General features: G+C 50.5%; 2 protein-coding genes across 20 annotated transcripts in view; one reads left to right on the top strand and one right to left on the bottom strand.

The window, feature by feature from the left end:
* The window catches only part of LOC122378664 (receptor-type tyrosine-protein phosphatase S-like), an 89,436-nt gene that overhangs the window by 18,972 nt on the left and 44,673 nt on the right, over positions 1-25,791 (top strand). For 14 of the 18 annotated variants that reach the window (XM_043359974.1, XM_043359969.1, XM_043359975.1 and 11 more), the window contains one exon: positions 18,612-18,727. In XM_043359974.1, coding sequence (XP_043215909.1) covers positions 18,612-18,727 — 116 coding nt within the window. Of the gene's footprint in view, positions 1-16,069; positions 16,461-18,611; positions 18,728-25,791 lie in introns of those variants that run through there. The other 4 variants (XM_043359977.1, XM_043359983.1, XM_043359978.1 and 1 more) reach the window with 4 other exon arrangements.
* Positions 7,986-13,361, bottom strand: LOC122378666 (uncharacterized protein K02A2.6-like). 2 transcript variants are annotated; one of them, XM_043359985.1, is made up of 3 exons: positions 12,927-13,361; positions 11,426-12,292; positions 7,986-8,874 (listed from the first exon to the last, which is right to left on the bottom strand). In XM_043359985.1, exons 2-3 carry the CDS (start codon positions 12,243-12,245, stop codon positions 8,174-8,176), a joined length of 1,521 nt encoding a protein of 506 aa, XP_043215920.1. In that variant the 5' UTR covers positions 12,246-12,292; positions 12,927-13,361; the 3' UTR covers positions 7,986-8,173. The 2 variants fall into 2 exon arrangements, with proteins under 2 accessions (XP_043215920.1, XP_043215919.1); XM_043359984.1 differs by lacking the exon at positions 12,927-13,361 and having other exon boundaries at positions 11,426-12,914.

Raw genomic sequence — 25,791 nt, 5'->3', positions numbered from 1 at the left:
GTTGTATGGATAAATGCTCTTCTTGACCAAGCGGCTGGTCGTGGCAGTATCGTACATAGAGCCAGTATCCTCGCCGCTCGCTCCTCGAATCCACCGTGTCGCACTGTTGTGTATTCAGTGCAGCAATCTAAGTGGGATCTTCATTTGTACAATGTACTTCCGTTTGCGCTGATCCCCAACTACCTTTCCCTCACCGAGCTTACCGTGCGACGGTGTCCCGCTCAGGTTGATGCTATGCTAGTGGCATGAAGTTATTATGGTGACATATCCTTACTTGTCGTATCCGGATGCCTGATCAAATAGCGATGATTAAAAAAAAATCTTTATGAGCTGACGTATGAAGGCGGACGAGTGTTCTCTGTTCATCCCCCTCTCCCTGCGATGGGGTTAATGAGCTCGGATGCCACCATCCTTGGACTATAGCCTCATAAGCTCTCAGCAATCTAATGAAACCTACAGCTTACCAATGAAAGTGGTCGCTGGTCGCTGGGTTTTCCAGGACCAAAGTAATCCTGTTTTGGATCCGCCCGTTTTTTTCATTAAACGTTTCTAATCCTACCCCGAGTATTGTTGCTATTTTCAGCGTTCTCTTTTTATTATTAGTTACGGTAAATGGTATGCCCATGTAAAGTTATAGTTCGATGTTTATGTTGTTTCGGCCTGGTCTGTTTGGGACTCGGGGTGCGACCTCCTCGTTAGCTGCTGGGCCCTGCACGGGGTTTCTCCCTCCCCTGAGCCACCTATTCTACTCCGCTTCGCCACCCATCCTATTCCGCTTTGCCACCTTACCTGTACGGCCACGCCACGCACCCTGTTCCGCCGCGCCGGCCAGCGCGGCCGCTGGCGGCTCTCCCACACTGCGCGGCCGGCCGACCGGGGATTTGTTAGCAGTGATCCGCTGGCGGCGGCGGTGACACATGTCACCTTGATTGGCCGTGGCTGTGCTCCCGGCGGTAATCCCCGCCGGGCGACCTCAGTCGCCGCCGCCGCGCCGCTCGCGGACACGCTCCCCTGATAGAGATCGGACGGCGTGGTCCAGCCAGCCGATAATAGGACAAATTTGGTGTCTACGAGTACGCGGTGGCTGTATTAGTTGTGCTTCCGGAAGGGCAGACTCCGCTTATTCTTTGTAGTCACTTGTATAAAGGCAATGCCTCGCTTCTCGCCGGACCAGGACATTTTCATTCATAGGTGGCGGCACCTTTCAACCCGATTATTGTTTATGTGCCTGCAATATAGGGCGGAGATAACCTGGAGGCAGGAAATCCTGGGCGTTTGAAACTTTCCTTTGACTTCGGTCCCTCCCAGTTAAATGTCTGTGAGCTTTCCGCCGTGCCGTGACGGCCTCGCGCCGTGCCCCGGTGCCCGGGTGCGCGGGACGGTCGTGCCGCTGCTGCCGGCCGGCCTGTCGCCGGGTGATGTGTCTGGTCGGCAGGCGCCGAACCGGCAGCGTGTGTCGGCCTGCTGCCGGCGCCCGGTTAACGACCGGCGGACGCAGAGACACCGCCCGCCTCTGTTAGGACCGGAGAGGACACGCTCCAAACAGTCGCCCCTGATGAGGCCGTGTCAGTGTCGACGCCAGGCGGGCCGGCGACCCGCGCGTCCGTCAGGTGGCTCGAGGAGCAAAGGCCAGAATGACACACCGACGCGATGCGGTGCGGGCAACTGTAAAAGCAGGTTGCCCATGGGCAGGGCTAATATAACGGTGCGCATGTGCTAAACGAAATGTCGCGTGTCGCTGACGGAAGGTAAGGCAGATGATACCGTCAACAAAGATGTTGGTAGTCCTTGGAATAGACCAGCGCAGCAACCTGTTTCATTATCTTTTACCAGCAATACGCTTTGCTCTGGAGGTCTGAGCTGGGCGCTTGATAGCAAATAAAGCTGGACCTTTTGATTCCAGAAATATAAATGCGTCAATCAGTGCCGCTTCTGCATCTCAAATATTATTATAATGAATTTTTTATTGCATCGAAGTATGCCTAAATCACGCATGAGATACGACGTTATCAATCCTTAAGTGTTGCCGTTCCTGAGAGCCGAGAGGATGCGGGGGAAACATTGGCGTGACTGGATCTCGGCTTTAGCCCCCACCACTGGTCCGTTCGTCTGGGTGTGGCTTCGCAGCTGCTAACGGTCAGCCCGAAGGGCCTTGCCCCTAATGAAAGGTCTCGCCTGTTGTCTTGAGATGGGATGAGCGTCTTCTCGGAGCGGGGAAGTGCGATCAACAATAATGATTGGGTGGTCCTGATAAAAGTCAAGATACTAAGCTTGACGGTGATAGTAACATTACGTATGTGACGGTGATAACGCTACGTCTCCTGTCGGAGCTTCACTGAGTTTATTTCTGTTCAGTCACTCTCCAGTCTCCACGGGGAACCCACAGCCGTGCCGCAGCGCTGGTGGATTTGACGCGTCCCAGCCGCTGCAGACAGCTTATCATCCTCTGCCGGGCACCGGTACTTCATAACGGCTCCCAAGGGAGCACATGTTTATAACACGTCCCCTGTCGCATCTGCCTCGCCCAAGTCCTTGGAACTGTGAGTGTGCAATGTGCATGTGAGGGTCGAAGCTGGCGCCCCTAGCGGCCGGTTGATGTACCTGTGGTTCTGCAGAATCGCCACACGGGTCGGCTCATGTCTGCAACGTAGGGGAGACCGGGGCAAAGCGGCCACCCGGGGCAAAGTGGCCACCCCGTGTTTTAGCTCTTAACAAGTGGCATCAACTCCAGTTACTGGTTACCAATTATGGTTTTCTTCCCGGCCGTTCGAAACGGAAATGTGTTTCTTCCCAGGTTAGGCTATGTTTTGCGCTTGTAAAATGTAACTTTACTCCATAATCGCTTGGAATTTCATTTAAGCGTTCCAATCGTGCATTGTGCGATTAGCATACTTGTTTTCTTACTAATTTCAATGTATTTCCTCACCAATAATAACTGAGCTGGAAAATTTGTCTCGGACGATTTGCGCAGCTAAAGTGAACGGGGCAGAGTTGACACCTCCCAATTGGCCAGAAGCTGCTTATGCTTCCACTGGAACAACAAACGCTATTGACATTTAAATGTATCGCCATGCGTTTGACTCTGCGGCTTTTCGGTTACATGACTTACCAAAGAATGCAATGCAAAGTTTTCCCTGAATGTCCTTGCGTAGCTTCTGAATATTGGGGAATAAATAATCAAAATCCTCTGCTGTTCATATTCGTTCTTTGTATTGAAAATAGTTTTTTTTATAAATTTTCAAGCCTGACATTCGGAAATATCGATATGCATCAGGGTATATGCGTTTCCAATGATTTGCGCTACGCGTGATGCCTATTTGTATCATGGCTGATTGAGGGAAGGAAAAGTCAAAGATTAAAAGCTCTATCATGAACGATGTATGTACATATTCGTCGGTTATCGTAGGCACCTTGATGGGATCCGTCCAAGTTCATGCTGCATTGGCTGATAATGCCCAGCTTTAAGACGGCAACTAATTGTTGCTTAGCTTAGCAAGCGCATGCACCGTAAATAAGCAATTATTAAGCGCAAATAAGCAGCGTTACATGGCGTCTGTAGCCAGCTGAGAGGGACATTGGCTATTGGCGCTGGAATGAAGTTACTACAGTACTAAATTTGTGACCTTCCACCAACCATTAGGCATGTACAGGGTGTCCAGAAAAAACGGATACTATTATTATTTGCTGTAATTCCGAAAATAAACACCGCACATTTTAAAATGGCACATGCTTGTATTCGTAAAAATATGGCAAATATTGTAGGTATCTGCGAACGTTTGTGATTCATTTCATCATTTTAATTACTGGATGGCATGTGTAATGTGTGGACTACCAAGGATAAGACAATATATTTTTTAGCCGTAGCGGTTGCTGCTTCCCTCTATTTCGTGCGCACGACTCATACGTCAACTAAATTGAATAATCATGAACGTGAATAGGAAATTGGGAGTTATTACCTTGCAACTTGGCCCACATATTGTAGCAACCGCTTCACTGCCGGACTAACCACCTGTGGTAGGTAATATGCACCGTCAGGTCGGTAATGCACCAGTGAAATATCGCCTCTCCCTGTTCTGTCACGGCGCGGTGGGCCGGCCGGCGGGCACGCCTGGACGGTCACGCGGTGCGCGCGTGGGTCGCCGCTGGCGTCGGCCGGCCGGCCGGCGCGCGCCAGTGACGCACACAGTCGGCGCCGCTGCACATCCGGACGGCATACCGGGCCGGCCGGCCGGGCGCCCACTCCGGTGACTGCTGCTGTTCGCAGAACCGGCGCGCCAACCAGCGGAATCCGGGCCCGCCCGGCGCGCCGCGATCGTTTTTGTGACCGGTCGCATATACACGCCGCGCCGGGGTCGGCCGTTGTTTAAGTTCGGTGTTGGCACATGCTCCGAGCCATGGACCGGTGGAATGTAGCCGTCTCGGCGGCGCTGGTGGAGCGTGCCGCCGGTGTACAGTCGCTCTGTGTGAGCGCGCTGTCCCCGGGATGTCGGCCGGTGTGTCAGCGCCGCCGGTCGGCTGTGTTTGGCGGTCGGAAACGGTCTGTGTTCGGCTCTGGGCACACCGCGTCGGGGCGACCGGTTTGGCTTGGCCGCTACCGTCGACCGGAAGCCCATCGCCCGCCCGCCCGCTTGCCCTCGAGCCCGACAGAAAACATGGGGCGGCGCCGGTGTCGGGGGAACAGACCGTCGGGAAACTGCAATGCAACGCGCCAACTCATACAATTCAAGGCAAAGCTTCTTCGGAGATTTGCGGGCGGGAAGAGAAAGGCATGGCTACACCTGGAATTGAAGCTGTTGTCCTGTGTAGATGGCTTTAGCGGTAATTTTAGCTGGTTTTTGGGAAGCAGTGTACAGCGCTTCGCACCATGCTGTATTTGATTTAACGAAGCAGCATTATGAGATTGCAATTTCCCCTCCTCCCGCGTTATTCTAAGAGGAGCTTGACAGCCAGGAGCATGGCCAGTCTTGTCAGATTTACTTCGCCGTTGTTTGCCGTTTCACTGGAATTCGAACGTGGTCCTGAACCTAATCGTCCGGCTAAGTCCTACTAATTAACATCCGTTGCTTTTATGGCTGATGGCGCTGTAATGGTTTCGGCGAAGGTCGATCTCAAAACCTTTACTTGCATTTGACATTTGTACCTATGCAAACGAAGAGCAGCTATTTAAAGAGTATTTAAAGACTATGAAGAGTATATCTATTGAAATGTTGAGTTGAGGCTGGTATTCGATGACATCGCAACTGCTTGTGTAGGGTCCAGCAACTTTGCTTATGGTGAATTTGATGGCGATATAGACATTTGTGATCAATTGCGGTAGAGGTGGCCCGCCGATGACCGTCGCAGTCCGGGCGCCCTACAACCTCAAATCGTCGTCATCATTGATAAGAGGTGGCGCATCGCATCGCTTATGCGGACTCGGAGCTACCGCGCCGCCCTCTCCCGCCAAGTTGCGCGTCTGGCGGGTAGATAGGCTGCACCGCAGGACTCCGGCGTTCGGCGGCACAGTCTACCTCGTCAGGCCGGACGGCGCGGGGCAGTCTGTCGTTCGTTCCGCGGGGCCTGGCGGTTCATCGGTCTAACGCCGATCGGTGCGCTCAAGGAGCGACTGCACTAGGAGCAGCTCTTGTGCAGGATTCTGCAGACAGTACTGCGTGGTGCGTGGGTATTGCAAGTTGAAACATAATTTTTTGTTTAATTCTCGTTGTATCTGAGTGTAATTTCAGCTGAGATCTCCTATTGGAGGGAGGGGTAGGGGTGCGGAATGATTCGGTTTCTCCGGCTATCGGTATGACTGTGTTATTTGTTAGTTTTTTTTTGCTCATTTGCTCTCTGGGTCATCGCTAATCATACTATCCATCGACTCAAGTCGCTAAATTGTTGTTAGTTAGCACTTTGTTGTTATTGATACTGGGTAGCAATTGTTGCTAAAAGTTGCTGGTTTGATGATTGTCATATAAAAATATACGCTCACTTCACGTCATATGAGTCTGAGCACTCTGACAGTTCAGTCAAAAATAGGTATTTTATTTGCGAAACGGTGCATCAAATGCCAACATTGATGCTATAGTTTACCGATGCTTCAATCAAATCACGGGTTTGCTGCTCGCTCATGAAGTTTCTGAGAAAAAGTACGTTTTAATATTAGCATGCAAATGTTGGAATGTGTATGTGGTTAAATCATTTCCTCGTATTGTGGTCGATGTTTTATGGATACGCGGCTTGGTTTTAACGTTTCACATTTTTCACAAGGGTAGAAATTAATGATCGTTGACACATACAATTTATTACAAAAACTGCCCGTTTGGCGAGCATCCCTCGTCGGATTGGTGTAGTTCTATCTTGACATTTAACCGATGTTTTCACTTCGAGCAGTAACTCAGAAGTAGGTATGGGTGAGGATCCCTTTCGTCAGCATATTGGCACTTGGAGCGACTTTCATGCCGCAAATGCCGGCAGCTATCCAGTTGTGTACGTTGGCCGTGCGAGACCGTTTTTCTGGACGGATGCCCGTGTGCCGCGCGATGTTGAGTGCCTCCAGACCTGGCGGTTCGTGGTGCGTGCACTCACCTCGAATCACTGCACGTCGTTCCCAATTAGTGGTGTCAATCGGTTACCAAAATTTCGGTATACCGATACCGAACCAAAACCGATTCGGTATTCGGTATGATATACCAAAAGCATTTGGTATTTTGTCGGTGTCATGAAAATCAACTACTGCCATAAAAGATTTGAAAGCATTTTTGATAAACCTTCTGAACTCAAAATTGATTTGCTAAATGACACTGGATGAAGAAAAAATGGCAATCATGACACATTTCTCCCAAATGCATGATGTCCTAACAAATGGGCAAACACATGAGCTGCAATATCAAATACATCAGACCACCAATGTTAAATGGCAACTTATCAGTTATCAGTGTTAGCAAATTCCAATACCATGAGGATAATTATCTTACAAAGGAAGCCAATGTGCAAGACATGAACATGAATTAATGTTTTACTCACTGTATGCTGGAAAACATACTTTAACTGCCTTTCTCAAAATTTCCAAAGCATTTATTAGCAACAAATTTGACTTTGTTTTGAGGAGTCTGTGATTGATCTTGACCTTGTCTTGCTCTCCATTTCACTGCAATGCAATTACATTATCCAAAACCCTGTTTAATACAGCACTAGATTCACCATTATCATCTAATATTGAAGGCAGCATTTGTCACTTCATCATCATCCCACAAATCTTCAACTTCGCTCAACTTCAAAAGCCTCTGTAGTGAGCGATTCTGTCATGATCCTGTGGATAATTTATTTTCTTCAATTAGTGTTCTCTTTCCTGCTCACCTCAACAGATACAGATCGCTAGCAATGTTATCATAAGCATTAATAAAATATAATTGGTTTTTGGCTTGATTCGCACACAGCAGTTTCAAAACTGAACACATCTAAAAACATTTCAATGTCGCAGCTGCGCCAAGTACCGATGTAGCTCAATAGCTAATTGAAAATAATTGAACAACTTTGTTTTTCTGGTACTTCATTTTTCAGCAAAAACGGCCTACAAGCTTTTTTGAATTAATTTTAAGATGTCAAAATTTATACAAGGAATTTTGATTTAAGTGGACTTAAGGAAAAGAAAAGAAAAACTTTATTTTATACAGCTTAATGCAAATGGCCGCCGCCTCTAAGGCCGCCATTATGGAAGAGATGACACGTGACGTGTGTCAATGCTTCCGTAAAATTATGGACATTTTACTTAGATTTCATCGCGATATCATTACAGTGGTGTCTGCTATCTATCAGTGTGCCTCGTAAGTAATCATTTATCAAGTTTTGTTGTGTTAAACATTTGTTTATGAAGAAAAATTGGCTGCGTCAGTATCGTCACCAATCACCATGCTACTTGGGTTGAACGGTTGAACTGTAGGTATTGTTATAGCGTGAACTAAGCTCGGCACCACAGCACCACACTCCTCCGATCACCGGTCAGAACTGTATTCTCACTCGATCAGCTGACCCGACTCAACCCACACCGCACAGCTGAGCGCCCCCGGCTATAGGTCAAGCGAGCGCAAGCCCGCTCTCAGGGACGACGGATAGGGCGGCCAGTGGCGCACCCAGGCACGCCAGCCAAGAGGCTGTGTGACAATCTACCACATTCCTCCCCCCTAGTTAACAACTATTTTCTCGGTCTCAGGTTATAGCGTGGTACCTGCGGCGCTGACACAGGCTCGCGACACTCAACACTCTCGCCTCGCGACAATTGGACGTCACACTTCAATCGCGAGTTGAGCTCACCCCGTCCCTCCAACCCACGAGCCGGCCGCCCCACTGGGGAGGGAGACGTAGGCCTCTCCCGTTCCGGACATTCCGCTGGCGGTGGCGGAAGCGGCGTGGGAGTCGGCGGTGAAGGCGTCGGCGGTGAGGGCGTCGGCGGTGAGGGCGTCGGCGGTGAAGGCGTCGCCTGCGACGTTGGAGTTGTCCGCAGCGACGTCAGCGGCGTTTGAGGAGGCCGCGGCGCCGCCGTCCAGTCCGTCGGCTGTCGGACGGCCTGGTTCCCGGCGACCGCTTTTGGGACCACCTGGTCCAGATGGCGCTGGAGGACTCGTCCGTCGTCCAGCCGGACCGTGAGCTTGAGTCCCGAGATGTTGATGCAGTGTCCGGGTAGCCAGCGTGTTGTCCTGCCGACGCCGGCCAGTCCCGACACCTGTGAAACGAGGACAGACATTCCTGGTAGTATGGTGCGCCGCTGTGCCTGTCTATCATACCGCTCCTTCATCTTCCACTGCGAGCTGACAACACGATCCTGCAGACTGGGAAGCATACAGTCGAGACGAGTTCTCATGCGCCGCCCGGTCATTAGCTCTGCTGGCGTCACTCCTGGGCCCAGTTTCACCAAGTGGGGTAATTTCGGCATGGGGTAGATTTCCATTCTGCCCCATGGGGTAAAATCCAGTTTCACCAGCTCAAACTACCCCCATGGGGTAGTTTCGGCGTCTCTTATGAATGTTTGCTAAGCAAGCAGCATCAGCAAAACAACGGAACGTTTTGATTGGTCGAGAATTTCATTTCACGACGGCGTGAAATGAAGAACACATTTGATTTGGCTTCTTGTATTTGTCTACCAATCACCTTGGTAACGATGGCACAATGGCACCTCAGTTTCCAAGATTCACAACTTTATTGAGATATTGAGAAATGAATGCAATGCACAACCGCGAATCTTGATGGATAGGTTACAGAACAATGGCATGTTTTATTATCGAATAGTATCGAATGTTTAAAATTAATTAGTGTTTTAGTAAATTTGATGTTTATATTAGATGTTTAGGGTAGACCGGGGCAAGTCGCCCCGCCGAGGTAAAACGCCTCACCGATGTTTCTCGGAACTGGCAAGGTTCTGGGAAACATCCTCTCTTCTATAAAACGTACACTATACGATCATTATATGAGCAGACTGGAAATAAATTGTGATGACTCTTTAGGGAGATATAGCCAAAAATTTGTTTTTGGAGTGCTTTTTATGTTTTCTTGTCAGATTATGCATCATGGCGTTCTTTTATCGTCCACATCAGGTTAACGACTTTAATGTATTTTGAACAACTATTGTCTAACGCTTATAATGCCGGGTTGGTTCGTGTTAAATTATGTCTTCCTGGAGTGCAAGGCGTTGTTCTCTGACCGAACTACGTGATGGGGTAAAACGCCCCAGTAGGTCGCGGGGCAAAAAGCCCCATGGGGCGTTTTACCTCATGTGTTGTTCGGACTACCCACTTCCTAATGTTCGGTAGCTAGCGAACGGTATGTTTATATGCATTAATATGTACTTTTCTCAGCAACTGGATGGCAAAGGAAGTATTTTGTTAACATTTGCATTGCAATAATTTATTATTTGGCCTTATGAGGCAGGTGAAAAACCTGCTCATACAATAGTGTCGTAGCTGAACACCTGATAGGATGGAAGGTGCTAACTTCAGTGCCATGCCTCCGAAGGTCTAACGGACCCTTCATATAAGATTTAGTCAACTAGCATGTTTAATCTTTAATCTAGAGTGTGGGGCTTCTTGCCCCAGGCCGTGGGGCGTTTTGCCCTGGGGTTGGGGCAAAACGCCCTATTTGCAGTTGCTTCACAAACCACTTCCTAGCTGGGAGTCCGATCATAAGTGAATGAATTTGAGGGGTGGAATTTAAAGTAAAATGTCCAAAGAACGCATTGAGCACAAATTTGGCCTTCCAGGTTGTGTGGGACAAAAGTTATGTAGCAAAATAAATTATCTGGGGCGTCTTGCCCTAGGCTACCCTAGATGTTTTAGATTAGATTAGATGTTTAGTGTTTTATAATTAGAATGTTTTAGTAAATTAGTGCATGTTTTACTAGTATCGAATACACCTTGCTTGGTATTTTTGACGACTTTTAACTACGAATCTTTTGCACCAGATGCTTTTATTTCTAATGTGCATTACAAAATACATACTGTACCTACAGATGCACGGCACATTTAAGGCAACTTTATTGAGATATGCACAACAGCGACAAAAATAAAAAAATAGATATGGAAAGTATCGAATCCACTTGGCCTGGTATTTTTAACAACTGCTTATTACGAATTACTTGCACCATATGCTTTTTATTTTTAATGAGAATTACCTAGGTATGCACGACATTCTCTTGCTGATTTAGGTACGGCATTTTTATTTTGATTTCAGTTGTAAGCGTCTTGATATTTGCTGGATATTTGCACATTGACCGTAAGGCATATAGATACCTCGAATGATAATTTGAATAGATCACACAAGTTGAAGTACTATGATCATTTCAACAAGACACATCGTCAGCATGTAACCACCGTGAATAATGTGCATTTTTATTGTTTATATTTCAAGGCTTCCTCATCCGGTATTCAAGGTCACTGTTGAAGAAAACCTTTAATAGTTAAAAAAGTAAAATTCCTGGCATTCAGCTATGGGCGACATCTATGTATAATGCTTCTTTTGGTGTTGTAGATCACAAGCATGGTGGCGCAGGCTACATGCAGTAAAATACTTGGATGAAATTTGAAGTAGGTATGCTATGAATAATGCGTACTCAAACGTGACAGGTGATTGGACTTCAATAAATTATGTTCTTATTACTATTTTACTGTCAATTCTTGCTCACAATCGGTATCATATTCACAGATTACCCCACGAATGTCTGCCGTAATTTTGGTCGGATATTTGGGGTAGAACCGACGATAATCAGCTGATTGATTGGCTTGTTCAGTTGCTCACTGACCGTGAGCATCTGTTTGCATGGCAAATTTGGGGTAAAATAAGAACTACTCCATGGGGTAGTTTGGAAGTGGCCAATCAGAACCTACCCCATTTGGTGAAACTGGTTTGGGGTAGTTTCGCCGAAACTACCCCAAACAGAGCTTGGTGAAACTGGGCCCGGTAGTGCTGTGGGGAGATGAACGGTAGGTGAACAGCACCCTTGCCAGCTTGGTGTGCAGCGTTCCATTCCCCTGTTTCCTCAGACCCTGCTTTACCGTCTGCACTGCCCGCTCAGCCAGACCGTTGCTTTTTGGAGACAACGGCGCAGTGCGCAGGTGTGTGATACCATTCTGAGTACAGAATGACTGGAACGCTGGTGCCACGAAACACTGAGCATTGTCTGATACCAAGAACTTGGGAATTCCCCAGTATGCAAACGTTTTCCGCAGCTCCTCCATAGTAACCTCGGTTGTTGCCCTAGTTGTTACATGTACGTCAATCCACTTGGTATATGCATCCACTACAATGAGCAGCATTTTCCCCTCCACTGGGCCACAGTAGTCAATGTGCACCCGCTCATATGGCCGGGACGGGAGGGACCACGGACTCAGTGGCGTGACGGGCGCTTGGTGGCGGTATTGTTGACAGGTCACACACGCCTTAACCATCTGGGTTATGTCAAAATCTAGGTTTGGCCACCACACGTACATTCTGGCAAACCCCTTGGTATGGCTCTCTCCCATATGACCGTCGTGCAACATCTGTAGCACCCTCTCCCGCAACTTGACTGGAATGACGACTCGAGCTCCCCACAAGAGACATCCGTTCTGGATGCTGAGCTCACCTTGCTTCGTGCGATATGCACTTAACTCCGGTGACTCGCCGCTCCTGTCCTCAGGCCAGCCGTCTCGGGTGTACTGCAGCACTCTGCTGAGGGTGGCGTCACGTTCAGTCGCCAGTCGAACCACAGCGGCGGTCACTGGCGAAGCGTCCATCATCTCCACCAGGTGCAGAGTCTCGCCGGGCTCTGGCAAGTCTCCAGCAGCTGTCGGAAGAGGCAAACGGCTGAGACCATCGCAATGTCCCTGTCTCGATCCTGGTACATACTCTAGCTTGTACTGATAGCCCGACAACAGCATTGCCCATCGAGTCACTCGCGGTGAAGCCATCATGGACAGCGGCTTGTTCTCCCCCAGCATGCCCAGGAGGGGCTTATGATCGGTCCGGATAACAAATTTCCGACCTGCCAACCAATGATGAAAGCGGCGGACCCCCAGAATCACCGCCAATCCTTCCCGGTCCGTCTGTGAATATCGTTTCTGCGTGTCTGTGAGCGATTTCGAGTAGAAGGCTACCGGCCTCTCTCCCAGGCGCTTGTCAACCACGCTCAAGACACACCCAACCCCGTAGGGAGAGGCATCACAAGACAGCACGATCGGTGCCGTCTCGTCAAAATGAGCCAGCACCTGCGTAGACTGCAGCAGGCTCTTCCCCGCCAGCCACGCGCTCTTCTGATCGGGTCCCCACTGCCAGGGCTCCCCCTTTTTGAGCAGCCGGTACAGTGGTGCCAGCACGGTGGACAGATTTCTCACAAACTTGGCATAATAATTGATCAACCCTAGCCAGGCCTGAAGCTCCTTCAAGTTTTTCGGAGCGGGTGCGTTTTTGATAGCACTGACCTTGTCGTCGGTCGGACTCACGCCGTCCGCGCTGATGCGGTGTCCCAGGTAGGTGATAGATGACACTCCAAACTTGCACTTCTTCTTTTGCAGGCGCAGGTTGGCCGCCACCAGCCGCTGTAGCACCACCTCCAGCGAGTTCTGGTGGTCCTGTGGGGTTTTTCCAGCGATCATGACATCATCCAGGAACACTCCCACCCCTGGTATTCCAGCCAAGAGAGTTTCCATATAACGTTGAAAGATGGCCGGAGCACTCGCGTACCCATATCCCAGTCTGGTTGGCACCAACAAGCCCTTGTGTGTGTTTATGGCCAAATATTTGCGACTCTTCTCCTCTAATGGCAGATGGTTGTACGCATTTTTCAAATCTATCTGACTGTACACTGTCGCACCTTGCAGTTTACTGAACATCTCGTCTACTTTTGGCAGAGGATACTTTTCTAACGGCGTAACCTTGTTTACTGTGAGACGATAGTCTGCTGCGATTCTGATCTCACCTGAGGCCTTCTGGCAGGTCACGATGGGCGTCGCCCAGTCGTTCCACTTGACCGGCACCAACAAACCTTCCTTGATCTGCCGCTCCAACTCGGCGTCCACCTTCTCCCGGTAGGCGAGTGGCACCGTCCGAGGCTTGTAGAAGATGGGCTTCACGGCTGGATCCACTGGAATGTTGAGCTCTACATCCCTCGCACAGCCCAGATCGTCCTTGAATAGCTCGGAGTATTTTTCGAGCAGTGTTCCCATGGCTGGACTCAGAGTCATCGCAAAAATATTGTGCCAGTCCAACTTGATCTCTCCCAACCAGTTACGGCCTAGTAACATCGGACCGTTACTCTCCACCACAGTCAATGGCAATCGATGACTGACACCCTGATACAGCACGTTTACCCACGCCTCACCTCGGACTGAGAGCTTCTCACCGGAGAACGTGCGAAGCAGACGGCTGCTCGGCTGCAGCAACCTGTCTCCGTCCGGCCAGAGCTCCTTGAAGCGGCGGTACGTGCAGACGGAGACGGCGGCGCCGGTGTCCAGCTCCATCTGCACCGACTGACCGTTGATGCTGACGTCGACCTTGATTGGAGGCTTCACCAGACTCGGCCGCTCCTCTGCACATGTGAACAGATCGCTAACCAGAGCGTCAATCTCACCAGTCTCTACTTCCATCTCCAGTCCACCCTCGGCACCCTCCTGTGACTCAGACTCGGGTAACATCCCCACACTGTTCACCGTGCCAGCTCGGTGGGCTGCACTGGTGTGTCCATAACGAAAACATTGAAAGCATTTCTTTCGGCGAAAATAACAGTCCTCTTCTGCATGCCGGTTACTCAAACACCTCCAGCACTTATCTTTCCCGCCCTCCAAGGCCTTACTTGTGTGATGTGTCATGCCAGCCTGCTGAGCTGGGCCCCTTGGAGCTCGCTGCTGTGTCGCTGGCCCCGCTGCGGTCGGCCGGCTCCGCTGCTGTGACCGAATCTGCTGCACCTCTTGTCGCGGCGGATCGGCCGCCTCCGCTCCCGACAGCTCCTGCAGATTCCGACCGGCTGTCTCCATGGCTACCGCCATCTCTGTCGCTTTCTTCAGAGACAACTCGGGTTCTGACAACAGCCTGGACTGGATCAGGTCAGACTTCACACCACATACGAGTCGGTCACGAATCATCTCTTCTAGAAATGTACCGAACTGACAATCACCAGCGAACTGTCTGAGACGAGCGATATACGTTTGTATCGATTCTCCTGGTAGACGGTAGCATGAAAAAAATCGAAACCGTGCGACCGTTACCGACGGCTTGGGGTGATAATGGGTCGTTAGTTTCTCCACAATCAGCTGATACGTTGAACTCGCCGGTTTAACAGGGGATAGTAGCGATCGTACGATACCGTATGCCTTGGATCCGATGTTGCAGAGCAGAGTCGAACGTTTCTTGGCCTCATCTGTGATGTCATTTGCCACAAAATACTCTTCCATACGTTCGACATATTCTTCCCAGTTCTCTTCCTCCACATTAAATGGCTCTACTCTGCCCACCGGCATTTCAATTTCTCTGTTCAAATACCTCGTCGCCAATGTTATAGCGTGAACTAAGCTCGGCACCACAGCACCACACTCCTCCGATCACCGGTCAGAACTGTATTCTCACTCGATCAGCTGACCCGACTCAACCCACACCGCACAGCTGAGCGCCCCCGGCTATAGGTCAAGCGAGCGCAAGCCCGCTCTCAGGGACGACGGATAGGGCGGCCAGTGGCGCACCCAGGCACGCCAGCCAAGAGGCTGTGTGACAATCTACCACAGGTATCATGGGTTTTGTTTACATTAATGGTGTAGCCCAAGGTGTAGCTCATCATTGTCAATGGGGTCACCACTTTTGGATCATGATAACACACTTAACCCTGTCTTGACCGGACTCGAAATGAATGACTGGAATTGAAAGAACGTTTGTTGGTTCAGGCATGGACAAGTTATTGTTCTAACACCTTATGCAGATGACTTGAATCCACATTCCAGTTAAATAACTGACCTGAATATTAATAGTTACAAAATACAGTTATGAATGTTTTTTTGCAGTGCAAATAGTTAAGAGGTTGCCTGATTTGTTTTTGTTCCCTTATTTTAAAGTATTAGATACCTTTCAAGGCTAATCATATGTCTTGAGAAAGTTTGAAGCACATGTCTGATAATTCCCTGATTTCGGTATCTAGTCGGTATTTCCCCCCTATTTCTGAAAATCGGTTCGGTTTTGGTATACTCTCAGTGGGTTTGGTCGGTATCGGTTTGGTATTGGTTTCCAAAATTTCTGAAATTGACATCACTATTCCCAATGTCCCGTGCAGTCTCTCACTTTCCCGAGGCCAGTGTGGAGACTGCACGGACATTTGTGGGAACTGGCACGCCCCTTCCGCATTTCCAGTGGTGGCTGAGGCAGCTGTCCGGCTCGCCGACACCTGGGGATGTCCTATCTGTGCCACTTGTGCTGAGTTGATCAGCGAAGCTCCGTCTGCAGGCTAGTCAGTCCCAGCTCTGTACGGGCGGCTGACTTCTGATCCCCGGCTCCAGGGGCGATGTGACCTGGCACCGCGGCGGCGTGCCGAGCGTCCATTACCGCCCGATGATGAGCCGGTGGTCTGCGTGCCAGTCGTCCCCGACCTCTGATGACGAGGGCGGTGCGTCGGCACGCGCCCGCGCCGTCGCCGTCGGTCGCCGCCGACTCCGAGCCGTCGGTCGACGGCGGGTCAGTCGGTGGCCGCGCTCGGCTCGGCAGTGTGGCGCGGTGCGGTGCGGATCGAGTGTAGCCAGCCATGGTCGAGGTGCGCGGTCACAGTGTGGACCGTCTGGACGCGCGCAGCTCCGCCTCGGACGCGTCCGGCAGTGACGGCCAGAGACAGCGCGGCCGACGCGCCCGCTCGGCCCAACGCTATGGGGAGACCAAACCCAAGCGGCGGCACCGCTACTTCGGCTCTGCGGGCAGTTCGCTCACCTCGATACCGGGCAAAATCCAGCTGAGCATGCTCAACAGCGGCCTGATCCCCATAGGTGAGCCGTCAGACGAGTGGCCGTCCCCGGCAGTCGGCAGGGGTCGTGCGGGTCGGTGTCGACAGTGAGGTGACGCCAGCTGACTGCTAAAAACCGTGCAAACGATCACACGAGTGTTAAGGTTCAATTTACTCACTGCTTATCTTCAGAAGCTACTTTTTAATTCTTCAAACGTAAGAAATGTCTGGAGTTCAATCCTGACTGCTTGGCGAAGTGTGCAAGGCAATGAAATAAAGAACACCCGCCCCCTCCAGGCCTCCAGTCAGCAATTTCCTAACGGTGTGGCATTCCCAAGTGTCTTACAGCGTTCCCAATGACTTAGGACCATTGAAACGGCGTAATTCGTCGTCGGCTAATGCTATTGATGACGACTGGTGTAGTGCCCGTGAATGGACGTATACCGGCTGTGTGCCGAGCCCTATTTGTGAAGTGTGAATGCTGTTGACTTAGCTAGACTCCATGGACACAGACGCTGCAAGGCTCAGTCATGTTTCTGAACGATAATGGCTGAACCAGTTCTATAGCCTTGGCTGAACCTAGCCACGCTGACAGGCGGTAAATATCCGGGGTCGGCCTACGAGGCCGTGCGATGACACGCGGCGCCCACTGTACCCTGAGCCCTGGGCTCGTCGTTTGTCGCGAAACGCGACCCAATGTTACGTCTGCAGGGCGTATGATGGACCGCAGCATCACACACCGGCACACACCTACCCACTCGTATGTCCGGGCTCTGTAGTTAGTAGTCAGCTGCTGTTAGAGGTGCCGGGTTCCGGGTAGAGCCGCTTTGGCGTCATCCCAAAACAGAAAGGCTGGTGCCGTTCTTCCTAAGTGCCTGTGCCATGACGTGGCTGTGTGAAATGGCCACAGAATGGCGCACAGCGGTGCTGGTAAAGTTACATTTAAAGTGCTGTATGCTGCATTAATGGTATGCAACAACAAAGAAAAAAGATCGTTTGTGGCACCGAAGCGATCCAGGGCTGGCTACTCCCTGTGATATTTGGGATTGTCAAAGCATGAGTTACTCCCATATAAATTCTGCGGGTCCTTTCAGATTTCCAGAAGACTAGTTAATCATTTCGGTGGATTGATACGCCTTCCGACCCATCGTTTGAAACCGAACGCAGGGTTCTATGGAAAATGCCACCACTCAGTGATGGCAAAATTGCAGTGAAGATCAGAATTGTGATGTGCGCTCGCGTTTACAACCTTCCATATGTTCTACCCGCATAAAATCGTTGTGTTGGTGAAATGCACTAATAATACAGCATTGTTTAGCGCCAAGAATTGATGGATGATCTATGTAATGGTCCACTGCGCAAATGTGATGCAACAGTTGTGGAAAATGGTGGTGAGGAAAACGGTGAATGCTTTGACTATGCACTGGAATATAGCGAGCGTGTATTTCGCGCTATTACATCACGGAGCCTTTCGGAAATAATGTAACCGAGAAATGAAACACACATACCTTCTTTGATTGCTTTCCACAAGCTCCCCCAATTATCACCGAGGATTCTGGAGTCAAGGTTGATGTTGCTGTTGTTTTTTTTTTTTTGCATGATACAAACATGTTATATTGACATTTCTATGACTGCTACGAAACCCGATCTTTGTGGTTGTGCTGAATATTGAATAACTGCCTATTGATTCATCTTTACGGTCCTCTGTGTCTCATCGTATTTCCGCGTTAAACGATTTTCTTTTGTATTCAAAAGTGGGCTACCTAGCATGTTGAACTACCTAATTGTTAGGCATAATCTGGCTAATGATTTGCTGAAGCAAAACCACCATGACCACGCTGGCGTGACGTAAATGCCTACTTTTTATGTGATGCGCCGATTGCATAATCCAATGAAATGCATAACATCGGGTAGCTCATCGATGTAACGTATATCATGTTAAACCTTAATCAGAAGCTGTAAGCATATCGCTCATCCTCGCATCCCGAAGGGTTTTACCGCTTGTAATGCACCAGGTTTGTAGTGTTTTCTTTCCTAGTGCTAGGTTTATCTGTCAGAAAATCATGGTATCGCTCTTCGATTATCGCGTGGAGTAACGTAAAGCCAATACTAGCCTGACGTGGTTGTCTCAAGGATGTGACTCAGAGCCTTGTAACATGTAACAGTCACTGACGTTTTTCGTTCTCCCGGACAGCCGAAGAAGACAAAGCGATCCGAGCCATTCCCAAAAAGCCGGTGGAGAAGGCCAACTTCATCAAATATTGCGAGCAGCACAGGAAATATCCCATCCTGTTCAAAGTCGAATTTCAGGTGAGTTCCCAGTTAGCATATCACTTGAGTGACAACTTACTGGTTTGTGTTTTCAGTATTTGCCCGACCCGCCCCAGATTGGTTGGCCTCGAGTCGAACTCTAAAGTCTCGTGCCGAACCGAAAATGTGTGGGCGTGCTGCGATTCATGTGTATTTCCATCGAATGGCGATTCCGATGCAGGCCATCCATTTAAGCTATCCAAAAGTTGGCCGTTGTTTGCTCGTCATTGGCTGGTCGGCGGCCCGGCTGACGGACAGGCGGTCGGTCGCTGGCGTGCCGTTACCGCCATCCGCCGGCTGACGGCGACACGGCTGTTTACCTTATTGATCGGGATCCGTGTGAGACGCGGATACGGGCTGGCTCCGGGCGCGCCGCTCACGGCCGCTCGTTAGCCGTTGCCGGGGACACGGACACGCTGCGTTTGTGCGGATCATTAGCTTCATGGACGTACGGTGTTTGCCGGCCGCGGTAGGTCTCCAGGAGTTCGCCTCCTGCGTGAGGTAATCACGGATATGCGAGTATTGTGTGTCCACAGCGTGATTCTATCGTCAACGTCGCTTCTAATTGCTGGGTCATTCAGTAGTCTGGCCTTTTTATCCACAAGTGATGACGCAGGATGCTGGAATGGCGTTGCTGCTCTGCGTCGTTACCCCTTCTGTTCCCGCCGCGCTGGCTGCGGCCCCGACGGCGCGATGTCCGCTCTCAGTCACCGCTGCACTGGCCTTCGCGGGCGGTGGGCCGTCTTTTGTGCGGCATGTCCGGCGGAGGGGAGCTGGCGCGGCCGGCGCTGCTCCGCCCGATCTGGGTCAGGAGCGCCGTCGGCCGGGCCGCGCCGGTGGCCCAGTGCCCCACATTGGCCGGCCGAGCGCTCCGACCGTCCCCGCGGCGACCGAGCCGAGACCGCTCCGGCCCTGAGGGAGGGACGACCCGGCCACTGCCGGACGGCGGCGGTACTCCGGGGACCGACCGGGGGTCTGGGAGACCGGAGTTCAGTCACCACTGGGTGCCGATTTCGTGTCAGTCAGTCTCCGTGAAGGAGGGAGGGTGGCGCGGACGATCGGGCGGCGCCGGCGTGCCACCGCGCCCGCTCAGGTCAGCGGACCGAGCTGGTGTTTGCGCGGAACGGCCGCTGGATACGGTGCCGTCGCCGCCGCGCGGATTCCGGCGGCATTTGAGTTGGCAGCAGCGCGGTCGGCCGATGCCAGCCGCGGCGGCGCGACTTGTCGCCGGCGGTGGCTCGGCCGGCGGCGCCGCTGACGGCTGGCCATCATGTCCGGCGGTGAGCGCGACGCCGCGTGTCGGCGGCCGCACCTGGCGCCGCAGCGCCCGCCCCGTCCGTCAGCCGAGCCGCTGATCGGTGAGCCTGGTCAGATAATAAACAAACAGACGGCTGGACAGCCCGGCGGCCGCCGGCGATGACGCCGCCGCCCAGATGGATGACGCCGCGTCAGAGCGGGTGTCATCAATTGACGCCGCGGTGGCGGCGGCGGCGGATATGGGCCCGCCACGAGCGGCGCCCGGCTGACCCTGAGCCGTGGCGGGCCGCAGTGGCGCCGGACTCGGGTGGTTTTGGCGAGAGTCGAACTGGTTACAGGCACTGACGGTGATTGACCAGCGCCGTTCGACATCAGTCAATGTCGCTGCAGGGGTAAAGTGGTGTGACAGGTGAATAATGATGAGTGTTTGGAAAGCTAAATGCCAGTGCCTCCAGCGCTTCAGTCCATATTATGTTTAAGGTGTGGTGATCTATGGTTTGTTTCGAATGTGTGCTCTTATGGTGCTAGGAGTTTTGCCGAAGTAGGTTTTTTTACCGTGACACAAATTAATTGTTTGTTAGTTACAATTGTCCTCAATGAATTTCTGCATAGTGTCATCGTCGCTGATTTCTTGACTGACTTTAAGTCGATGCTGCTTGCTTCTCCACCACTGCTTAAGGAAGAGAACAATTAAAACAGCACAGGATACGGCACCATGGTTCTAATCACTCAGTAGGTGTCGTATTATCTCATTCATGGTATCGTGCAACATCCAGTAACTGGTTGTTCTTGAACCGCTGAATTCTATCGTGAGCTATGAGCATGTGTTGGCAAGTCTCTCCACCGCTAACAGACAACAGTGGAGCTCGGCCCCATTCCATTCCATTGAGTTGGCTGCGAAGTTTGTCATCGTGCCATGCGGCACAGCATGTATCCAGGCGCTGTCTAGCCCTCGCCCGCACATGGGGGGGGGGGTGGTTGCCACCCCCCCCCCCCCAGGTAGTCTTTCTGCTCTGCACTCAACATTTTTAGAGCTAGAAGGCTGATTTTTCGTATAGCTGCTCCTCTATCCTTTCTTGATGTCAGACTTGTGATCAGCTCAGTTGAGCCGGCTCAAAAATCAGCTCAGCTCATGAGCCGGCTCAACATTTTGCCAAATTGTTGAGCTGTGAGCTGAGCCGGCTCAGTAATGCATTGAGCTGAGCTGCTGTCTGAGCTGAGCTGAATGAGCTTGAGCTGAGCTGAGCTGAATGAGCTTGAGCTGAGCTGAGCTGAGCTGAGCTGAGCGAGCTGAGCTGATTGAGCTGAGCGAGCTGAGCTGAGCTGAGCTGAGCTGAGCTGAGCTGATTGAGCTGAGCTGAGCTGATTGAGCTGAGCTGAGCTGATTGAGCTGAGCTGAGCTGAGCTGATTGAGCTGAGCTGAGCTGAGCTGAGCTGAGCTGAGCTGATTGAGCTGAGCTGATTTAGCTGAGCTGAGCTGATCCAGTTCTAATTCTTTTCAGTTCATGCTTGGAAATTAACTCAGGATTTGATGCTTCAGCTATGAGCTAGCTATGGAGTGAGCAATTACACTGCCTTCGTGATCGCACTTAAAAATATCAAAACTCTAAAGAAATCAATATTAATCACTAATCAACATAGGCGCGGGAGCCGGGGGGGCAGTGGGGGCAGCTTGCCCCCCCAACTCTGGGGCCGTGGGGGCGGTGCCCCCACAGCTTTGAGACGGATTACCACACTTTTTTTGCAAATGTTTTCTTTTTCTGTTGAAAAAGCCGAGGGGTGAAAAATAAGTGGCCTAAAACCGGTGAGAAAACTAGATTTGGGGGTACCCTAGGTTGATCTCTATTATGGTGTGCCCCCCCAGTCGGAAAGTAGTTCCCGCGCCCCTGCTAATCAAGCTTAATTTATTTCATCCATGTTGCATGGAAATTGGAAGACCAGGGTCTTGGCCAATTTACAGGCTAATACAGCCAGTCTCAAGTTTCAAGTCTGACTGCAAGATGAATACCTACTGTCAGGCTTTGATGCTTCGCCTTGACACTCTGCTCCGCAATGTACAATTCAGCATTCTTCACTTTGTTATTTAAGCAGTTATTTAAATTAATTTTATCGATAAGGGTTCTTACCTCTGCATAAAATATTTACAATTAGGAAAATAGCAAATGTTCCTCTTCGTTGGTTGAATGTGGGCTAAGCAACCATATCCTATTGAAAGGTGTAATCGCCACGCCGATTGTGGATTGCTCTTGATCGTCAATACATACATACATACATACATACAAAGTGGGGTGGGGCAGAGGCGCTAACTGGAACTCTCACCTTCTGATGTCCATAATATGGGAAAAGCTCCCTTATTCACACGCCGACTATGAATTCTAATTGTGTTGACATTGCCTTGGTTGAGATCAGGGTGGTGTTTGGTTTCACTCAAGGTTTCACTGATAACAGCACGCTGCTATCACACGTGTCAAATGGGGTTTCCATGGAGATATAAACAAACTCTTATCTCCAAGTTCCAACACTACCCCAAAATGTAACGTCAGCTCCTGGCAGGGTGCCAAGAGCGGATGGCGGCGTGGGCGTGCTGCTCTCGGCCGTGAAACACCGCCTAGTTGAGATGATTCCATGGCGTTTTTTTCGTCTAGCAGATTTTCGTCCGACTTTTCTTCGTCTGGCATTTTTTTGTCTGTACATTTTTTTCGTCTGTAAACTTTTTCGTCCAGACTTTTTTCGTTCGTATATTTTGAACTTATATGTTATGTTAACATCGCGGGTGCACACTCTGATAACATGTGATAACACTGCCAAGAACAGTCCATTTCATGTAACTATAGTCTGAGTCCAAGTAGACGCACGACTCGCAAAGTCTCAAGGTCTTAATGAGCTTATCTCTTTTGCCCATTGTGTAAGTTGCCTCGCTCCTTGTTAGAGGAGACTTACTTATGCGCCAAGAGTTGGTCTGCATGTCCGATTTAAAAAGAACGACTGAGCGATCTAAGCGTGAATTTAACTGAGCGGAAACTGAGCTAAGCTGAATTGAGCGGAAACTGAGCTGAGCTGAACGGGAACTGAGCTGAGCTGAGCTGAGCGGAAACTGAGCTGAGCTGAGCGGAAACTGAGCTGAGCTGAGCTGAGCGGAAACTGAGCTGAGCTGAGCTGAGCGGAAGCTGAGCTGAGCTGAGCTGAGCGGAAACTGAGCTGAGCTGAGCTGAGCGGAAACTGAGCTGAGCTGAGCTGAGCGTGAGCGGAGCACAGCCGGTTTGAGCGGAGCGTGAGCTGAGCTGAGCCGTGTTAAACTGAGCGGGAGCTGAGCGGGAGCGGATAAAACGGAGTTGAGCTGAGCGAGCTCACTTTTTTCTTGAGCTGTCACAAGTCTGCTTGATGTCCACTGAAAATTTCAAGTTTCTGTGACCTTTGGTTTCGGAGATATGACCTTGTTTTTCAGGTCATGTCATGACCCAAATGGCCAGTTCTCGACATCTTGTGTTGGCTATGGGCCTTGTGAGCTTTTGACACCTTGATTTCGGCCTTTTTTACCAGTCTTACCTCCCACCCATCATGGAACATGTTGTTCGACGATGTACAGATGTCAAGGTCAAGGTCAAGGTCAACCTAGGTCATCTAAGATAATTGCGTTTTAGGCAAGCGGAATTTACTTTTTGTGAAGTTTTTTGACTGCATTTTTGGTAAAAGCTTCTCAGATCATGATTTCATGTAATATGGACACATAAACAATCGGTGCACACATCAGTATACACACAGACACACACAGACATACAAACACATATAATTGACCTTGACCTAACTTGACCTGAAATGACCTCAGCAGCAAAAACCTGGTCGGGTAGTGTGAGAAAGAGGTTCTAGCTGGCTTGGCACCAGAAAACAGCATCGTTATCGGTATATGATAAGCAGTGCACTTGATATCCAACGGTGACCCAAAACAGCAACATTTTTTAGTTTGACCTGACCTGGAAGGTCAATGACTGACCTGAGAAGGTAAAACTGGGTATCATTGGATTCGTCTCTTCCCAAAGAATCTTTTTGGTCTTTACCGCTAAGCTCTATCTCCAACAGGAACGAAATGGCGCGGGGGGGTGGCAACCACCCCCCCCCCCCATGTGCGTTCTAGGATGGGAAAATGGCATGTGCGGGCGAGGGCTAGGGACGCCATCTACCGGCGGGAATATAGGCTTGGCGTCGGCCCCTGCAGGCAGCTGCTGCCGCCGTGAGTCAGCCGACACGTGCCGAGTTGCAAGCTGCGTAGCTCGGGTGCCAGAAGTTGTTCTCTGGAAAGTTCTCACAATGTTATCTCCGAGTATTCAATCCCACTCTTGCCGAACTTCCAAAAAGCAATACAATGTTTACCTGTATGTAATGCCTAGGAAGACCTAGTCGTTACCTACATGTTAACATCGACTCTGATGGACGATTGGATTGTAGATATGTATCTGTGTCTTTGGTCATTGTTACGTAAGGTATCCCTGATCGTTACAACTTTTTTCCAATCGGACAGGCGGGACCTGTTTGTTTTGAGGAAAATCAGTTACTTTTATCGAGCTGTTGCATGATAACCAATTTGCAGGTAATTGAAAATTGCATTACCCCAGCATGGTACATTTGCATACAGTACGTTTCCTTCTGTTTATCTATTTTTTTTTTTGCAGCTGGCTCTGGAAAATAGCTGGAAGTAGGGGAAAGTGGGGTATGACGGGCATGTTAGTTTTGTTGACTTGTATCTCTGAAGTCATTGCTTTGATAGCTTTGTCGCTTTGGCTCTGGCATCTTCAGACATTTCTCTTTCGCTGCCCTTTTGACACCTAAGGTCTAACTCTATTAGTTTTCAAATGATAACATGTTTAGCGAGACACTGCAAAAACCCGTCTTACCCCACTAGGTAGGGTAAGACGGGTTTTGTCTGGGGGCAAGACGGGCATAATATGTTATTTACTATGTATTTCGCACGGCGAGCTACCGCTCGGAAAATGTACGATCTGCGATGGTGAATGTTTCACTCGGCATTGGAAAGGTCGATAAGCTGACCTAGCCTGGGTCGGGATAGCGCGCTGGCGTGGAAGGGGGAGGGTCAAGTGTCCGCTTCGGCTGCACAGTGCACAGTGATGGCGTTCAGCGGCGCTACGTGTCCGTCTACTAGTTATTGCAGAAAATTGAAATTAAGTAGCCATAGGAGAATCGCCTCCACCTATCTAAACACCAAGTACAAAGCAGCAGCTGCCTATATTTCAAAACCCAACAGTCGGGCAAACGGATGCAAAACTTGAACACACCAACCAAAACATGAACACTTATTTAAGCTAAACGTTGACAAAGGTGTCGGTTTCACACAATGAACGCGCGCGCGTGCGCGCCATTCCGCCGAGCTGTGCGCAGTGCCAGTGAATCACAGTCCACACTGATGTTTTACGGAGCACAGAACTCACACACGTAGTTGGCATCGTTGTCATCCAGTCCAGCGCATTCATCATGGGCCCACTTTTTGCAACAAGTGCAGCATGCCCACCCCTCGCCCGCTACTGAGTCACCAAAGGACTCGCCACAGTACAAACAGGGAACAACGGCTTCAGCAGCGCAGGCTCCTCGCTCCTTTCCGCTCCCCTTTCGGCAAGCTTTGGTCCTCTTCTTCTTGCTTTGTGTGGGCTTCCGTTTCGTCAGGCTGTTCTCCAGGGCCCTTTTGACAGGCGAACTGGTTAATATAGCTGGCCCAGCTACCGGGGTGGTCCGTCTTCTGGCACCAGCAGAGGTTGCCGGCAGATTTGCCCGAGGTAGTGGCAGTATATCGCACGGGC

The sequence above is a fragment of the Amphibalanus amphitrite genome, unplaced genomic scaffold (genome assembly GCF_019059575.1).
Source record: "Amphibalanus amphitrite isolate SeventyFive unplaced genomic scaffold, NRLGWU_Aamphi_draft 000063F_arrow, whole genome shotgun sequence".
NCBI lineage: Eukaryota > Metazoa > Arthropoda > Thecostraca > Balanomorpha > Balanidae > Amphibalanus > Amphibalanus amphitrite.
This window is presented reverse-complemented; position numbering and strand designations above follow the sequence as displayed.

What these genes read in the sequence shown, in the direction of transcription:
- LOC122378666 (XM_043359984.1), bottom strand. Translation starts at nt 12,446, where the DNA reads ATGCTGGGGGAGAACAAGCCGCTGTCCATGATGGCTTCACCGCGAGTG. An exon ending in ATCTCCCCACAGCACTACCG is followed by an intron (nt 8,875 to 11,425) that starts GGCCCAGTTTCA and finishes AACTGGGCCCAG; the next exon opens with GAGTGACGCCAGCAGAGCTA.